The sequence below is a fragment of the Manis pentadactyla genome, chromosome 2, assembly GCF_030020395.1.
Source record: "Manis pentadactyla isolate mManPen7 chromosome 2, mManPen7.hap1, whole genome shotgun sequence".
Lineage (NCBI taxonomy): Eukaryota > Metazoa > Chordata > Mammalia > Pholidota > Manidae > Manis > Manis pentadactyla.
In genome coordinates, this window is record NC_080020.1 from 163,028,016 (window position 1) to 163,047,134 (window position 19,119).

At 47.4% G+C, this 19,119-nt stretch overlaps 1 protein-coding gene and 1 pseudogene across 1 annotated transcript; one reads left to right on the forward strand and one right to left on the reverse strand.

Moving 5' to 3' along the window:
- Positions 1-626: 626 nt before the first annotated feature.
- Positions 627-4,874, reverse strand: GNLY (granulysin). Its single transcript, XM_036931150.2, has 5 exons — positions 4,724-4,874; positions 4,166-4,266; positions 3,626-3,727; positions 2,309-2,477; positions 627-788 (listed from the first exon to the last, which is right to left on the reverse strand). Exons 1-5 carry the CDS (start codon positions 4,773-4,775, stop codon positions 778-780), a joined length of 435 nt encoding a protein of 144 aa, XP_036787045.2. The 5' UTR covers positions 4,776-4,874; the 3' UTR covers positions 627-777.
- Positions 4,875-6,967: 2,093 nt separating this feature from the next.
- Positions 6,968-8,553, forward strand: LOC118935092 (probable G-protein coupled receptor 160; annotated as a pseudogene).
- The last annotated feature ends 10,566 nt before the right edge of the window (positions 8,554-19,119 follow it).

Here is a 19,119-nt window from a genome sequence, read left to right on the forward strand (position 1 = left end):
CATTTCTGCTGCCATGACCTAGCCTGAGGTCAATTTGGCGAATTCATGGTATAAGTATACAGAGGTGGGAAGAACTGAGAGAATGGCAGAGAAGCAGAACTAAAGAGCTCTGGTGCCACCACAAATTTCTAAATCATTCTGTGCCTGAAGCCAGCTGTGGACTGGTTAATTATTTGAGCCAATAAATTACCTTTTTATTTAAGCCAGAATGGGCTAAGATTTCTGTTGCTTGCAACCAAAAGAATCCTAAATAATATGGTCCCCCAAAGCAGCAAAAGAGGCTCTCTGCTGAGAGAAGCAAAAGGATGGGTTTCTATCCCTTGTACCCAAAAGAACTCTAACTATAATCCTGCTGGTCTCCCCAGCTGGTCTAAGAGTTTCTGGGGGCATATTTGCTCTGCACCCCAGCTTCTTGGAGTAACATGTGAGTCTAGTGGGTGCTCAGTAAGTATTTCATGACTATATGTGTGAGAGCTGCTAAAGTGTTTTGTTCACCACCAAGTCCCTAGCACTGAGAACAGTTAGTGAGATATACAATAAATATTTATGGAATGAATGCATGAGTCACCTGAGCCTCTAAGCCCCTCCCTTGAAATCCACCGAAGGAAAAGAAGTCGTGGCTAAAATCTTGCATAACATTTTATTCTTCTTCGAGAGGGGGGCAGTGGAAGGAGATAGATGAGAGGACTTGGAGGATAGCCTCTGGAGTTAGGAAGGGAGGAGCTTGCTGGAATTTCTGTGCTTCCTCCCTAGGGTGGGGTCAGAGGCCTCAGAGGCTCAGATGAGACCTGGAGTGGAGAGAAGAGCAAGCTGTGAGCAGTGTGGGGGGGTCTTCGTGGAAAACGGGGACTTAGAGCCACCTGTCCCTGCTGAACACACCCGGAGTTACATCCTGAACCCCAGCCAGGAGCCTGTGCAGGTTGTGGGGATTTGAAGATAAAAGCTTCAGGCTCCAATGACAGGAAATGGTGGGGACCTCACACTCCAGGGTGATCTACCATCATCAAGCCCAGAAGCATCAGTGAGGGTCAGATGGGCTACCAGAGCCCACCACAGGGGCCCCTTGCCAGCCCCAGCCCCTGCAGCCGTGACTTGTTCTCTCTCCCAGCACAACCTGGGCAGCCTGCAGGAAGATGCTGGGAGAGCTTCCCTGCCCACAGGACTCCCCATCCCAGCTCTCAGGCCCTAGTGTCATGGGAAAGGATGTGACTTCACTCTCATCCCCAGGGACCTGTGCTGGGCTGGGGGAATGGAGTTTGATCAGGTCTCTGATGTCTCTCAAATATCCCAGTCAAAGGACAATTCCTTGGTGTCAAGCTCTTTAAACATGATGATCTCTTGACCCAGGAATTCCACTTTTAGGAATTTACCCTAAGAATGCAGCAGCCCAGTTTGAAAAAGACAGATGCACCCCTATGTTTATCACAGCACTATTTACAATAGCCAAGAAATGGAAACAACCTAAAAGTTCATCAGTGGATGAATGGATAAAGATGTGGTACATATACACAATGGAATATTATTCAGCCATAAGAAGAAAACAAATCCTGCCTTTTGCAACAACATGGATGGAGCTAGAGGGTATTATGCTCAGTGAAATAAGCCAGGCAGAGAAAGGCAAGTACCAAATGATTTCACTCATCTGTGGAATATAAGAACAAAGAAAAACTGAAGGAACAAAACAGCAGCAGAACCACAGAACCCAAGAATGGACTAACAATTACCAAAGGGAAAGGGACTGGGGAGGATGGGTGGCAAGGGAGGGAGAAGGGTGGGGAAAAAGGGGACATTACGATTAGCATGTATAGTGCATGGGGGGCACAGGGAGGGCTGTACAACACAGAGAAGACCGGTGGTGATTATACAGCATCTTGCTACACTGATGGACAGTGACTGTAGTGGGGTGTAGGGGGGACTTGGTGAGGGGGAGAACCTGGTAAACATAGTGTTCTTCATGTAATTGTAGATTAATGATAGCAAAAATAAAATTTAAAAAAAAACATGATGATCTCATTCAATTCTCCTTCCAACCTCAGAAAAAGGGATTATCCCTCCTTCTCTGATTAGGAATCTGGAGCTCAGAGAGGTTAAACTACTTGTCAAAGGTCACACTGCTGAGGAGAGATGGAGACCCGATTTCACTGTGGACTCTCCTTCCACAACAAGGAAGCTTGGAGGGACACAGGTGAGCTGCTTAGGGCAGCTGTCAATGACAGATGTCTTTTTGCATTTTTAAATTGTGTCCCCATTTGGGGTGATTGTTTGTGGCCCTCCAGGAATGAGTCCCTGCTGACAGCTCTGCACTCACCTGCTTCAGGTTTGCATACCCTGAGATCCACGCAGACTGCCTGGGGGGGTTTGCCAGCCATGATATCCCGGGAGATGAAACGAAGAGAACTTTTCATCATCTTCTTGCAGGGGGCGTACAGAAGCTTCATCTTTCTGCACACCCGGGACGCAGCCTGTCTGATGGTGTCCTGCAGTGGCAGTGCCGTGGCGGGACATGAGATTCAAGGGAGCCCTGCCCAGCTCTGCCACCCTGCAGGACCCAGCAGCTGAGAGCCTGGGCAGCGCTGGTGATGGGGATGCTGGGAGCGAGGAGCTGGTGCCGGGTGGTCAGGAAAGCAGAGGCTGGAGAGACAAGGCCCAGCCCTTGCTCCCAGTCCCTAAGGCTCTGGCCCAAACCTGGCTTGGAGGGACTTTCAAAAGAAGCAGTTGGCCCTCTGAAGGTCTCAGCCCTTTGTACACCCACCCTCCGTCTTCTGTGTGGAGAATAGTGCCTACAGCTGCTAGACCCACATTAAAATCTGGGCCTGCAAAGCTCGCTGGGTGCCAGGCCTGGCTGGGGGCCCCACCCCAGGGAGTGTTGGGGGAAGGTTAGGAGCGACCAGAGCACTAGCCCTGGCACATTCGATTTTGAAATATCTTTACAGCCATCCCAGCGGAGAAGGATAACTCTGAACGCCCAGAACTGAGGGTGGGTCCTACAAAGCCAAGATGCAGAGAGTAGAGGGGGAATAAAGGAAAGGGAGGGGAAGAGAGGGAAGCAGTGATTCTTGGTAACAACACATTCGCTAGCTAAGCATTTGCTCAGGGCAAAACGTGGAGCTAAGCACATCCCACCTCTTCAGCTTATTTAAGGGTTCAGGCAACTTGCAAGGTAGGGATTATCATTCATCCCACTCCCCAGATGAGAACACTGAGGCTCAGAGAGCACTAATGACCTTCCCAATCCATGCAGCTAGAGAATGACAGATCTGGGATTTATCAGTCAGGACCCAGGGCCCCTCTGGAGCCAGCCTCTTGAAGTTCTGCCCTGGCCACACATATCAGGGCTGCAGAGGAAAGGTTATAATGTATACCTTCTCCGGGGACAAGGTCCCTTTGGGAATTTGATGCAAACATGTATACACTCTTCCTCCCATTTTCACACTCCCAGAGTGCCATAATATCAGGGGACCTCTGAAGTCCATCCACAGACACTCAAGGGGCCCACAGACCCCTTGCTTGCTGAGAAGCTCTGGCTCAACTGAGAACTGGCCCCCCAGCCTGCCACTCCTGCCCACCCTGGGCCACCCACTCCATTGACCAGCTGGGACACAGCTCCCCAAGCCCTCCGCCTCACCTCTGTGGGGTTCTCTCCCGCCATTTTCTCCAGTTTGCGGATTATCTTCCGACAGTACAAACAGATGATGCCCAGCCCCTCACTGTTGGTCAGCAGGTCACCCTGTCAGGAAAGGAAGCCCCTGGAGGTGGTCTCTCAGACATCCCAGAGCGCTTGGAAGGTCCCCAGAGGGGAACAGGAGCACCTGGTATCTTCCTGCCCTCTAGGGCCTGAAGCAAACTGGCTGGCCCCTGCCCACCCTCCTGCTGGTCCTCAAGGGGTTGAGAGTCCCCCAGAACCTACACCCACACCCATAACCCCTTATCCAGCTCAGTACTCACCCCTCTTCTGTTCTCTGGTCAGACCCTGGAGGACCCTCTTGGGGAGAACCCAGACAGACTGCTGTAGCCCCCTTCCCACCAGACATGAGTGTGAACAAGACTGGCATCCTCGCACCCAGCCCTGCCTGCCCCTCCCTGGTCCATCCGAGGTCCCCAGCCCTCTGCCCTGGGAGGAGAGCAGGAGAGGCACTGTGGGAGGCAAGCAAGAAGCCAGCCGTACCTGGGGCCCTGACTGGTCCTGGCAGAATGGCTCTCTGAGGCCACACAGGTCAGCTGTCACCGGGTCAGAGCCCTCAGGGGTCAGATCAGAAAAGGTCAGGCCTGGGGAAGAAATAACATTAGCATCCCTCTGCAGGAAGGAGAAGAGGAGAAACTCAGTTCTCCTGCCTGGCAGGGAGCTTGGGAGGTGGCCAGGGCCCAGGACAGGAGTGGCGTCTTGTGAGGAGTCCAGGAGACCTGTCCCACACTCAGCAAAAAAAAACATGCTCTCAAGTTCCTTCTGGAAAACCAGAGGAAAAGGCTACCCCACCACCACCAGCCATGCACCTCCCACCCCTTCTCGGTCTGTCTCTCTGACACACACAAACACACACACACAGAGCTGGAGATGCTCTAAAAGGAAACTTCCCTCATCTCCTTTCAAAGGGAGTGTCCTTCTTTTGTCTCTTTCTTTCCAAAAAGAATCCATGTCAGGTGGCCCAGCCTGCCCCTCTCTTCAGAACTGTCCTTCCCCCAGCTCAGGAGGACCTGTCAGGACGACACTGCGGAAGGTCCTTACCCGGGGTGGCCAGCAGCACAGAGGCAAGGAGCAGCTGGGCCCAGGAGGTCATGGTGGGACGGCTGCAAGGCCCCTGGCACACCCTGTTTTATGGAGGCTGAGCCCCCAGTGGTCTGGCCTTATGAGGCCCTGCTCCTCCTGTAGGCCACCTCCCCATGTCACTGTGTTTACCACAAACACCGACACCAATCTGTGGAGAAGTGGAGGGAGGGGTGACCCCTCAGAGGCTTCCTATAGCCCCACCCCTCCACCATGCTGCCATGATGCCCACCCTGCTCAGCATGTAGTAAAGGAAGGAGAAGTCCCTGCAGCTGAGGGGTCAGGTAAGGCCGTGGCTATGTGAGCGTCCCCACTGCCTCTCCCTTCTGTAACAGGGTTCTAGGCTGGTGTCCCCACAGCCACCATCTCCTCATATCCCTGCTCTCCCCCTCCTCCACCACTGAAACCAATGCAGCCCTACCAGATATAACCAGATCTAGAAAAAGTCCCGTCAGGGTGAACTCTGACAGCTCCCCCATCCCTGCTTTCTTGGACTTGAGCCCCAATCGTGAGCCCCACTAGCACCCCAGCCCTTCACTAGTCTCCGCCATCATCGTGGAGGCTGGACCTTCTCTCAGACCCTAGTTCGGCCCCAGCCTGCCAGTGACCTGCCGGAAGGGGAGAGACAGCCAGTGGGAAGGGAGTGAGTGAGTCCGGGCCAGGGGTCCAGCCCAGCTCCCTGGGCTTCTGATCTTCATCTGTGTCATGAAGGTCATTGACCCTCATCCGTAATAAAAACACAGGCTGCCCAGTTAAGTTGGAATATCAGATAAGTAATTAATAATTTTTTTAGGGTAAGTATGTCTCAAGTATTGCATGGAATATACTTATACTAAAAAGTATTTATTGTTTACCTGAAATTCAAATTAAACTGGGCATCCCGTATTTTGTCTGGCAACCTTAACCCAGCTCCTTCTGGCTCAGATGAGGAAACGGAGGCCCAGGGAGCAGGAGAGGCTGACGTAGGCCACACAGCCCGCTGAAGGCATTACAGGGACTAGAACCCAGCTTCTGCCTCAGTTCCAGTCTTTTGCCTCCAGCTGCTGAGCTGGCGGCCTCCCAGCCAGGACCAGTTGGCACCGTCCCTTCAGCACCTGCCTCCCCCAGCCCCTCTTCAGTGTTTTCTCTAGTTACTCCGTCCCTTCATGCTCCCTGGGAATCCCAGCTTCCGCAGATTCCTAAACTTCAACCCAGCCTTTTTCCCTGAAATACTGTGTTTCTCTTGAACCCATTCAGGGTCCTGCTTTCCACTCAGCTTCTGCTGAGAAGGAAAGAGGAGTCATCCCAAGGCAAGCAGACCTCTTTCCCAACTCAGGGCACCTTGAGCAAGATACTCCATCTTTTGGATCCCCAATTTCCCTTTTCTGTAAATTTGGCATTGTGTCACTTGCTCACAGGGGTCCAAGGTGGCTTGTTTGTGCCTGTGATGAAGCTTGGCAGCCTGCAATGTGCTAGGCAAATGCTGCCTGTTACCCTGGGTCAGCATTCCCCAGAGTGGGTCTTGTGGGAGGTTAAAAGGGCTGTCAAGCAAGTGGAAAGGCAGGTTTCTGTCCTCAGGTGGAAGTGCTGGGTCAGCCACATCCTAGAGGATTACTTCCCAGGACTTCTCAGCCCCTTTAACATGCCAGTGTGTGTTGTGGATCCACCAAAGCCAAATTCTCAGCCTTTCCCAAATGTCTTGGGCCACAAAGGCTTTTGGTCAAGATGCTGTTTGAGGGATTGAGTAATGGTGGCTGCTCTGGCTACCTTCATAGGTGGGTGTGACCAGGAGGATTACTGGCCGAGGAGCCTCTGGAGCCTGAGCAGCGGCTGTCATGCAAACAAAAAACATAAAATAGACATTTGGACCCCTCCCCAAAGATTCAGACTGGGGGTCCTCTTCATTGATGTCAAACTGGTTCACCTCATATAAGGAAACCAGGACTCAGAGAGGTTCCATGAGTTGCCCAATGGCACATAGCTCGAGAAGAATACGTCTGCAGACCTGAACTCAGGCCAATCTGACAGCAAAGGCCAAGTGTCACTCCTGCTCTCCACTACCCCTATCTCTGGGCATCAAGTGCAGAGCTGCTGCCCCTCTCATAGCCAGCTCAGGCATTGCTGCCCCTCTTAGCAGACCTCCTCTGCTCTAACCACCTGTAGAAACCTTGGTCTGATGTGTGAAGACCACATTAATAAAGGGGAAAAGGCCCCGGAAAATGACTCATGTTTTTCTTTGGTGTGGAGGGTTTGGTAAGACCAGATATTCCAGTAAGTTCTTGCATGGGGTGTTGAGGGGGTACAGACAAACTTCACATAGTTCATCACAAGCTTCCATCCAGGTCTCATGTGAAAAGCATCTGGATGGGTCCTACCCTCTTCCCTCTTAGGGGTTCCAAGGATTGGCCCATTGCAAGTCAAGCCCAGGCCCCGAAGAGTTCCTGTGCAAAGGTTATCGCTTTCTGTATCTTCTTCAAGAAATCTTTGCTTTCTCCAAGGTCATGAAGATACCCTCTTGTTTTCTTCTAGGAGTTTTACAGTTTCAACTTTAATATTCTAGTCTATGAGTCATCTCAAAGGAGCTGGGTTTAGGTTCCATTGTGTCAGATCAACTTGTTGAAAAGATCTTCCTTTTCCTATTGAATTGCTTTAGCACCTTGGTCAGAAATCAAATGACTGTACAAATGTGGGTCTGTTTGTAGAGTCTTTATTATAACAACTACTTTAATAATAAAGCAATCTAATTTTTTAAATGGGACCATTTTTGAACAGTTACTTCACAAAGGAAGATACAAATAGCCAATAAATATTTGAAGGCACATATTCATCCAAAGACTATGCAAAAATGTTCACAGACATGTGAACCAGCAATTACATTCCTAGTCATATACCCAAAAGAATTGAAAACAGGGTTTCAAACAAATACTTGTACATCAACACACATAGCAGCATTATTCACAATAGCTAAAAGTGAAAACAATCCAAGTGCCCATTGACTGATGAATGGATTAATGAAATGTGGTCTACCCATGTAATGGAATATTATTCAGCTATTAAAAAGGAACAGAATGCTGATATATGCTATAACATGGATCTTGAAAGCATTATGCTAAGTGAAATAAGCCAGACAAAATTGGATAAATATTGTGTAATACCACTTACATGAAATATCTAGAGTAGACAAATTCATAGAGACAGAAAGTGGATTAGAGATTACCAGTGGCTGGAGGGAGACGAAATGAGGGAGTTACTGCTTAATGATTACAGCTGGGAGATCCAGCTATCTTCCAAAGCCTGAAGGCTCAGAATGCTTATTCTTACCCATGTCATTTCTGTGTCGGTATTCAGAGTTACTACCTGCTATTTTCCATAGTGATGATTTTAATTACAGCTTTTAAAACCTCTTAAGTTATGACCTAGGTAGACCCTATTAGAATAACTTCCAATATAAATGAGACTATCCTACATTTCCCCTTTTCATCCCACTGCCCTTGTAATATGAGCTTTAAAAAATATTCTAGCCCAAGCTCATTATCTGTTTTCTTGGCCTAGTTACCATCTGTACAACTTCAAGTAATCATCCTTTTTCTTAAAGTACAGAAGACTCCAGTGTATTTTGAGAATAGTCATTGGTCATACTCAGTCAGTAGTTTTCTCATTGCTATGGTTGATTAATTGAATTGTCACAAGCTTGATTTAAGAACATCAAATTCCTTCTGGTTCCATTGGTCAATTGGAAATGCTGCTTCATTTCACTTATGATTCATAATCTTAAGCAAATTGAAAAGCCTATATCAATAATGATTTGTTAATGCTTTAACAAATTCAGCATTAAAATGAATCAAAACTTATAACAGTAAGAATCAAAATTTGTAAAATGAGAAAGAATGATGATTCAGGGCATATAAAAAATGCATTGAACTGAAGCTTTCTTCGCCTCAATTTCACACCTTTCCACAATGTCTGTACTGAAGCACTGATATTATTTATGAAATAGTGGTTTCTTTTATAAACAAAATTCCAAGAGAAATGTTTATACCTGTCTGGGGACATTGTATATTACAAACATTAGTTTGTTATTAACACAAAAGTGGAATGAGTTAACATTTGATGTTAACACTCTTGCTTGTGTTGCCCCAAAACTCTGGATGCAAACTGTTGTATAAATATAAGATTCACTGCCAACTTTAAGATATAAACTTAAATAAACATTTTTATCAAATTAAAAAAGAAAGAATTCTCAGCAGCAGTTGACCACTCAAAATATAAATGTGGGAGAGGAGAGCAAGACAAAGAAAAAGATCTTCGGGTAGCTACTGTGGTGAGACTCTTTCCCCCTGCATTTTGTCTTCCTTCCACCTGGAGAGGTGAGAAAGTAACACTTGGGCTTCCCAGAATTCATTACAGCTTGGGTTAAGATGTGAAATTAGGTTCTACAATTAGATGCACTCAAATGGAATTTAGGAGGCTGACCCCAAGGCCATCTTTCTGTCCCCTTCTGACTGTTTTTGCTGGGAGGTCATGGAAATGGGAAGTTTGTGGGCAGGAGCACTTCTAGTATCAAAGGCTTCTTGAGTTTGACCTACCTGTCCTTATGTAGCAGCTTCAGATATGTGTGTTTGAACTCTGAGCTTCAGAGGCATCCTCAGAGATATCTATTGTGGGTTCTTAATTGTCTAGGAGTATTCTGTGAGGCCCAGTCCAGATCCAGCTCCTTCAGTGTTACTTAACATTTTTAAGGCCCTAATTTCCTGCTTTAAGTCCCTCCCTCTTGAAATACCAGTATATTCCTGTTTCTTGCCTTGAATGCTGATGGAGACAGCTTGCATAGTCCTAATAGCCTTCCTATGAAAGAAAGAAGTGGATGGGGGTCTAGTATACTCTACCAAAGATGAGCATCTCTGCCTCTGCACTGGTCCTCTGTATCTTCCAGGAACCCTGGGAGTGTGGTGCATACACACACACATGCACATGTGCACAGGCAAGGTTTGTTCTTTCTGTTAACCCAATGGTTTAAACTGCCAACTCTGTGGTCAACAAGGATGTGGCTGTATCTTTGAAGAGTAGATCAGTGTTAGAGATGACTTAAATTATCTTAGGAGGCCAAACGCCAATCTTTCCCATCATGTCCCATATCCAACTGGAGTTGGGTCAGTAATGCAGCCTTTTAGTGTCCTTTATGAATTTTTCCCCATTTTGTTCCCAGAAGCCTCTGACTCATAGAGCATTGTCTCTAAGGACCTCCTTATGCAATAGGTTGAGAAATCATGTCTATTGCCCATGTCATCCCATGACTATATTAATTTTCTTTCACTGTTGTAACAATTACCAAAAATGTAGTGACTTAAAACAACACCTGCTTATAGTCTGACAGGTCTGTCAGTCAGAAGTCTGTGTTCCTCTTAACTGGTTCCTCTGCTCTGGGTCTGACGGCAAAATCAAGGTGTTGGCTGGTCAAGCTCTTATCTGGGAAGACTCTGCTTCTAAGGTCATTCAGGTTGTTGGAGGAATTCAGTTTCACGTGGTTGTTCGACTGAAGCTCCCTTTCCCTTGTTGGCTGTCAGTTGAGAATCATTCTCAGCCTCTAGAGAATATGGCCCCATCCGTCCTCACAGCCAGCAAGGATCAAGTCATTCTTACACTTCGAAGTCCCTGTCTCCCACTCCACACACACACACTCATGTGTACACATAGACCATCCCGCCTCTTTCTTCTTCTCTACTTGGATCCCCGCTTCAACCCCTGAAGCCCCTTCTTTGCTTTATCATCTGTGAGCTCATTATTTAATTTTTGAATTTTATTTATGAACAGCATGAAGAAATTTTTAAATTTTTTTAGTTATGAAAGGCATGAAGAAAACAAATATAAGCCCCCACTTTCCCACCATTCCATAGTCTCTTTCCTCAGAGAAAACTATTGTTAAAACTTTCTTTTTATCTTTCCATACAAGCATAGTATATACACATTGTTCCTTTCTTAATTATGAGTGTAAAACATATCCAGAAATGTGCACCAAACAAAATGGACAGCTCAGTCGCTTATTATGAAGCAAATATTCATTGACCACCCGAGATCAAGCAGCCTGCAGTGCCCCAGAAGCCCCCTTCGTCTCCCCTCTCCCACCTCCACTGCGTTAACGCTGCCCTGACCTTAGTGATAAGAACGTCCCTGTGTTTCTCCATAGTTTTACCATCTAAGCACATACTCTTAAATGCTATAGTCTTGTTTTCTCTGGCTTTGAAGTGTATATAAATGGAATCATACAGAATAGATTCTTGTGTCTGGCCTTTTGATCAACACTGATATGTGTGAGATTCGTCCATGTGGATGAGGGTGTGTTCCTCTCTTCTGCCAAGCACTCTTCCATTGTGTGAATAATCCATGGCGTACCCATCCTGTTGATGGGTGTCTGACATGTCATCAGTTTTGACCTACTGATACACAGTAATTTCCTTCCTTTTTCCAACTTCATTGAGATATAATTAAAGTACACTCACCTGCACACATTTAAAGTGTACCACTTTATCAGTCTTGACACATGTTTATACCTGTGAAGCCACCACAGCAGTCAAGAAAATGAACATATCCATCACTTCCTTGTGTCCTTTGGGTAGTTGATGGATGGATAGATGGCTGCACAGATGGATGGAGTTGATCTGCAAGAAGGAAATGAAGGAAGGAAGTTTGGATGGTAGAGAGGATGCATGGGTGCTTAATGGATGGGACCTCATGTGATATAGTTTCCTCTCACCTTTTGGCTGCACCTCCCTAGACACCCTTCTAAGGCAGATGTTACAGAGACGGTTCATGCATCAGCTGACCCTAAGAGCCTGTTCTGGTGCCCGGGTAGCCTGCTGGTGGTTAGGAAATAACAGGCACACCCTGCTTTGTGTCTTGGACAGAAGCTCCTGAGTGCACCTCATTGGCTTACTAAAGACAGATCAGATGGGGGGACTGACTCTCGAACCTGTTCTTGATGTTGCTGATGAGAGCTGAGGATGCTCTCCTGACCACATGGTCACCACCATTTGAGTCACACTTCAGAGTGTGGCAGAGGGAGAGATGAGTAATTCTCAGGCAGTTAACAGGCCTCACTGGAGCTGCCGTGACCAGTTTCTCAAGTTTCCAGGCTGCAAGAGAGGCCCGGCTTCACCCAGGTCTCTGCTCTCAGAAGTTAATTCTTTTACTCTTTTTAATCCATGTCCATCTTTTGTTCTCCTTCATATAACTTCTCATAACTTCCCTATCCCAACACCACCCCTGCTTGGGTCCTCTCCTTTGAGAAGCTCCAAAGTCACTGGCAACTTCTAGGGCTGATGAGACCTTGCATCCAGAGGCCTTCAAAACGGGGCTTCTGCAGCCCACTCTGAGCGCTCTCTCCCCGGTGCCCCCATCACACCTACCTACCAGCTCCAGCCCAGAATGACCTGCTTCCCCTGTGGCCTCACTTGATGCAGGCTTCTGTTCCTGGGTGTCCTGGTCCTGCCCTTTGCCATAGCCGCTGCCCAGCCACCTTATGTCACAAGATGGGGGACACTGTTCTCGCCCTCCTAGAATTCTGTTCCCCAGCCTCACCCTCCATGTTTTGGGACCCCTGCTTCTCCTGTAGTACTCTTTTTTTTAATTATTATTTTTTTATTGTCAAATGTACATCACATCACAGTGGTTCAACAGTCCCCCTCCCCTCCCCCTCCCCCCATACACTCCCCTCAGCCTTGGTAGCTACTAGTCACTTCTCAGTGTCTATGACTCTAATGCTGTTTTGTTTCTTCCATTTTGCTTTGTTTTTATACTCCACAAATGAGTGAGATCATATGGTATTTGTCTTTCTCCTCCCAGTTTATTTCACTGAGCATATAACCCTCTAGATCCTTCCATGTTATTGCAAATGGATAGGATTTCTTTTCTTTTATGGCTGAATAATATTCCATTGTGTATATGTACCACATCTTCCTTATCCATTCATCTGTTGATGGATACTTAGGTTGCTTCCATATCTTGGCTATTGCAAACAGTCCGGTGATAAACATAGGGGTGCATATGTCTTTTCGAGTCAGGGATTTTGTTTTCTTCAGGTTAATTCCGGGGAGTGGAATTACTGGGTCAAATGGTATTTCAATTTTTAGTTTTTTGAGGAACCTCCATACTGCTTTCCACGGTGATTGAACTAATTTGCATTCCCACCAACGGTGTAGGAGGGCTCCTGTAGTACTCTTAATCCACACCAGCCCTGCCTCACCACACAACCAAAATAGGACACAATCTATACTAAGGTGAATTGTTTTCTAGCAGCTTCTGGTTTCCTAGAATATTTGAGGAGGGAGGTTTTCCTTTCTCTGTGTCATTGTTTTTTTCAGACCCATTTTTTTTTAGTGCCAAGACAATGAGTGAAGGTCACACATAATTCTACCAAGAAATAGCCATCGGCACGTTGGTATGCTACCCGTCTTTAGTTTGTTTTGTTTTTTCATTATTAATCCAAGTTTCCCCAGGCACACCAACGTGTGAGTAAGTCTGAGGTACTGATGTCCCCTGTATCTGTTGTCTCTGACCCAATAGGTCATCACAGAAACTCAAGCCTCCTACAAACCGCCCTTGGACTATGTCTGTGACTGTCACCTGCACATCAGGCCAGCTGCGGCGTGGCTGTGCTGGGCACCACCTCTTCCCAGCGGTACTTGGTGGTAGGTGCTGCTCCCTCTGCACTGACAGCAGGGCCCGCAGGAGGTGGGTGACCTCAGCCAGGGTGCCAAGCTGGGTGTGGCCCTTGGCATCCTGGAGACCCCAAAACACCCAGGGTCCTACCCTGAAATGAGGAGCAGCCCTCACACCTCTGTGGCTTCTCCATCTGGTAGGCCACGTGAGCCATCGTGTCCCAGCACTTTTGGCTGAAGTATCTCTTTCAGTGTTTACCCACAGACATTCTGTCCCTGGACTTGGACAAGGGTCCCTGGGGGCTGGGCTGGGGGCAGACCTAGATGTTTTCAGAATTGTCCCATACTCTGCACAGCTTGGAACACTGGGTGCCTGCTGCAGACTCGAGCTCAGAGCTGGTTCCTCTTCCCTGGAGGAGGTCTCGCCCAGCATTGCACAGATGGCCTTCTGGATTGTCCCCACAACCAGTCAGCAAGGCACCCCATGACCCAGAACCCCTGCCTCAGACCACATCCATTTATTCAGCAAGTGTCAATTGCATGTGTCCCCGTGCCAGATGCCCCAGCAGGCCCTCAGGAGAGGAGGCCTGCCTTCATGGAACCTGCATTCCGGAGGGAGCGAAGACAGCAATCACGCAAGTGCATCTAAATAGAAAGAAACAATAGTTAAGATGTGAAGCCCAGGTATTTATTTGGTGCTGTGAGAAGTAACCGGAGGCTTTTTAAAAATCTGCCTGCAATGAAGAAGTTCCTTTCTCACAGGCCACAGCAGCATCTATAGGTGTGTGGAACTTGGGGTACAGAGAGACTGAACCCCTGGGGTGCTCTGTGTTCACCAAGGAAGGTGGTGTGGGGTTCCCACGGCTCAGTGCAATGGCTTCTGCACCTCGCTTCCAGTCTTCGCCTCTCCTGAGTGATGAAACTGCAGGTCCTGGCTGTCCTGTGTGTTAGACAAGTCCTGCCAGGTCTGGATGAGGCATCTGACCATAAATAAATCTTGCCCCTTGGCAGCTGGAGCATTTGCCAGCCAGTGTGAGACCCTCCAGAGTTCTCCTGTGCCCTGGCACAGTGAGCAACAATGTTCAAGATGGTGGCTCTATGTCAGCCTGTGCTTCAGGGTGGCTGTGATAAGCAGTTCCATGCACATGAGCTTGGGCATGGGACAAACCTTTGTGGTCCTAAGCCACTAAGCTCCGGGGTTTAGTGGTCAGAATTTCCTGAGACTGAGCCTCCTGGTTGCTGAAGGAGTGCATGTTGTGTTTCTCAGCAAGACAGCCAGCTTCTTGAAAGCAGAGCTACAGGCCTCGATCACTCCACACCACGCCCATAACAGCATTGCACGCGGAGCTAGGGCTGCGTCAGAGGCAACAACTTGACCCAATCTTTCCAGAAAGCCACTTGTCCCTGCAGGACTGGTGGCTGGTGCCCTTCCAGACAGAATCAGCTTCTCTCCCCTTTGCTGAAGGTGCCCTCACCTTCATCTGTCCTCAGGCAGTTCAAATGGCCAGGCTCCCTCAGGGCTCCTCCCCTCCTCTGGCTGTCTGAACTCTGCCCCCTCCCAGCCACCTCTTCCTCAAGATGCCTTCCTAGGCTCCACATGTTCCCTCACTATTTTCCACAAATTCCAGGCAGAGCTGTCCTGGTCCCCCTTGGGACTCCGTGGAGCCTCTCCTGCAGGGGGCGACACAGATGCCTACGAGGCCTCTCTGGACCTCTTACCTTGTTAGGCCTGAGCGATTGGAGGCTGGACCAGGAAAGCAGAAAAGAACATAAACTAACAATGGACAGAATTCCCTCCAAACCGATGGTATGCACAACCTACAGATGCGATCATAGGGCCATTCAAAAGATTCACAATTCCATAAACAAAATGTGGTGTATCTAACAATGGAACATCAGCCTTAAAGAAGGAGGAAGTCCTGACACGAGCTATATGATGAAACTTGAGGACACGACATCCAGTGAAATAAGCCGGATGCAAAAGGACAAATACTGGGTGATTCTACTCAAATGAGGTACCTAAAGTAGCAGCATCATAGACACAGGAAGTAGAATGGTAGTTGCCAGAAGCTAGGGAGAATAGGGAGTTATTTATTAATGGATAGAGTTTCAGTTTTGGAAGATAAACAAGTTCTGGAGATGGATGGTGGTGACTATACTTAATACCACTGAACTATACATTTAAAAATGGTTACAACGGTACATTTTGTTGTGTTTATTTTACAATTTAAAAAAAGATGCACAATTCTAGGAAGGAGAAAGGCACACTCTCTTTCATGGGAGCAAAGGTCAACAAGACATCTTTAGAAAGATATTGACACTGGTCATTAAAATGTAAATATGCTGGCTCTCCCAGCAATTCTTAGATTTAGCCTGCCTAAAGATACTCACAGGAGTCCACAAGCATATTTTTTGAGACAGTATTCCTAATACTGAACACCTGAAAAGATTCCATTGATATAAGGAATGGTTAAGTAAATAATGGTATGAGTCATAGAATGAAACATTACTCAGGCATGAAAAAGAGTTAAAGCCACAACTCCTAAGACGTTCAAAGTAAACTAAGTGGAAAAAAGTTAAGAACATTAGGCATAGGATAATCCCTTTTTAGTAAAATAATGGTTCCATATTTTATTAGTTTTCTATTGCTGCATAACAAATCACAAAACTCTGTGGCTTTAAACAACACCCACTTTTTATCTCACAGTTCTGCAGGTCAAACGTTTGAGTGAACCACTAAGCCAGAGCCAAGGTGTGGGCCAGTATGCACTGTCACCTGCAGTCCTGGGAAGGATCTACTTCCGAGCTTATCCAGGCTGTTGGCAGAGCTGGTACACACAGTTGTAGGACTAAAGTCCCTGCTCCCTTGCTGGCTGTCAGCCAGCATCGTTCTCTGGAGGCTGCCTGCATTCCTTGGCTTTTGGCCCCCTCCACCTTCTAAGCCAGCAATGGCACTTTGAATCCCTCTGACTTCCCCCACTTTTGCTTCCAGTTGGGAAAAGTTCTGTTTTTAGGGAACATGTGATCATATTCAGTCCAACAGGATGATCTCTCCATCTCACTATCAACTGTACCATATAATATAACCTAATCATAGGAGTTATAGTGTGGCACATTCAACATTCTGGAGAATGGAATGGGACATCTTTAGGGAGCCATTCTGCCTACCACACATATAAATGTACATATATGTAACATATGCAATGAAATACGCATAGGAAAAAGCCTGGAAAAAGATGCAGAAAAATATTACCAGAAGGCCTCCCTGAAACTAGGATTACAGGGGACTTTCCCCTTCTCAGTTGTCTGTTGCTGTGTGTGGATTTCCTACAATGACTGCAGTAGACAACGTTTCTGCTTGGTAACTGCAGTTACCCATGTTTCCCCCCCAGTATCTACTCTCTTCCATGTCAGTACCAAGACTTGGAAGGTACTGCCCCACCCTCATCAGCCTTCTGCAGGGAGGGACCCTACCTGCTGTCAGCCAAGCCGTGTGTCCCATTGCCCTGACCCAGTGATGGGTTCGGGGATGGGTGTGTACCCCAGTCTGAAATTAACATAAAAATAACAAGGATGTTCCCCAAAGTCAAACTTTTTCTTGCTAGTTTTAAGAAAGCCTACAAGTTGACTTTAGTTCATCCTTTGCTCTCAGAGATTTCTAGTTTCTGGATATAATGCAAAAGCACCATGTTGGGAGAGGGTCATGTGTTAAGAGGTTAACATCCTGAGTGGGCTCATCCATCAGGACCACTGGATTCAGGAAGTATATTGCACACCCACTATGGAAAAAGCCCCATTAAGGCTGATAACTGCAGTTATCCATGTTTTCCCCCAGTAACTACTCTGAGAACCACAAATATGAATTATCCATTTTTCCCCCGTATCTACTCTGAGAACCACAAATATGAATTAGGTGAGTCCCTGTTCCCAGGGCCCACAGTTCAATGAGAAAGACTCCTGCCACCCTAAGCAGCAGCAGAGGAAGGAAGCTCCCTAAGGGCAAGAACTTAACCAGATTTGATCACTGCTCTATCTCTAGTGCCTAGAAGAGTGCCTGGCACATGGTGAATTACATATTTTTTAATTGAGTGAATGAATAAATAAATGGAACCATTATTTCTTCAGGTTATATCAAAATGGGCTTAAAAAAATTGAGTTAATGACAGAGTCAAACCTTGAACTTCCAGGGTCCCTCCCTTCCAACTTCTGAAAGAATCTCATCTGTTACAAAGTCTCCTCCCCTCCCAAGCATTTCCGGGAGTCTCTGGGCTCATCCTGGTGTCAACACTGAAAGAAATGCCTTTTTCTACTTTTCTTGTGTTATGCTGTACATAACATCCTTACATCCCAGCCTTTCACAAAGGTGTTAGCAGGGCAGCCCTCTCTACTCTCTCCTTTCCTGGGACCCAGGCGGGAGTAGAGGGAGCAAGCCTAGGCTGTGGGGAGACCAGCACCCTAAAAAGCACAGATTCCCTCCTCTCTTCTGGTAATGAGGTTTTGTTAGAGTGTTAAGTCTGGCAGGCTGACTCCCTTGTCCCTTAGGGAAAGGGTTCTCCCAAGAGGCTCCCTAGGCCCCCATGCTTCTGCCCAGAAGACTCCTATCCCAAGACCCTGGGCAGAACAGAACGTGTGGGCACCCCGGGAGGGGTCACAGCTGAGGTTGGATTGTGGCCTCCAAGTAGACATGCAGGTCCTGCAGTGCTGAGAGCTGTCACAAAGGACAGGTGGTCAGCGGGGGCAGTGGGGGACAGAGAGATGGAGAAAAGTGGGGGGAAACTGGGAGACCTCCTTGGAGGACAGAATTTAATCTGCACATAAATGATGGAAAGAATGGACTCCTTCCTTCCTTCCTTCCTTCCTTCCTTCCTTCCTTCCTTCCTTCTTCTCTCCCTCCCTCCCTCCCTCCCTCCCTCCCTCTCTCTCTCTCTCTCTCTCTTCCTTTCTTCTTTATTTCCTTCACTCTACCTATGGTTAAGATAATTTGGGCTGCATATAACAGACTATCTGACTAGAAACTGTATAAACAGAGCAAAAAGAGTTCCAAATTACTAGTTAGTTAAATTGGTCAGGGCACTGAGTTGCTTCTCTGTGCTTCTCTTGTTTCTCCCTTCTTGGGACAGAATGACTGCCATTGCTCCAACATCACACCTTTGCATGGGAATGTCCAAAGGGAAAAAGGCATTTCTCCCCATCTCTCTCTTAAACAGGAAGAGACAGTTCCCAGAAGTACACCCACTCCTGCCAATTTCCATCAGGTCCAGTTGATCAGAACCTGAAAACATGCTTACTCCAAAGTAATTAACTGGCAAAGGGGAATGGCCTGGCCTAATCATGGTGCATCCCCCGGGGACTGGAGCACAGACTCAGCTCTCCAAACACCCAGAACCTGAAAAAAATTTGTGTTCTATTAGCAAGGAAGAAAGAAGCAGTATGGCGGTCAGTTGACTAGGCAGCGACAATGCCCCCAGCACCAGGCTGGGTCCTGAGAATCAGCAATGAACAAGACAAGCACATTCCCTTCCTGTAGTAAGTGCCCAGTTAGAAATGGAGGGAAGGGAATTCAGAGCAGAAGGCTAAGTAAATGAGTTGAGTCAGGACCCTGAGGGAAGATGTCAACAGATGTCGAAAGAGGACATCGCTGATGCTGAAGCCAAATATCACCCACTTTGGACACTTTCTCAGAGCCTATTCCCCACTGAGATGTGAAATCCAGATCTTTCCCTG

Coding starts and splice junctions, on each gene's coding strand:
- GNLY (XM_036931150.2), bottom strand. CDS start 4,775: ATGACCTCCTGGGCCCAGCTGCTCCTTGCCTCTGTGCTGCTGGCCACC. Junction 4,267..4,723: donor TGTGCTGCTGGCCACCCCGG/GTAAGGACCTTC, acceptor TTTCTTCCCCAG/GCCTGACCTTTTCTGATCTG. Junction 2,478..3,625: donor CGGGAGAGAACCCCACAGAG/GTGAGGCGGAGG, acceptor CTGCCACTGCAG/GACACCATCAGACAGGCTGC.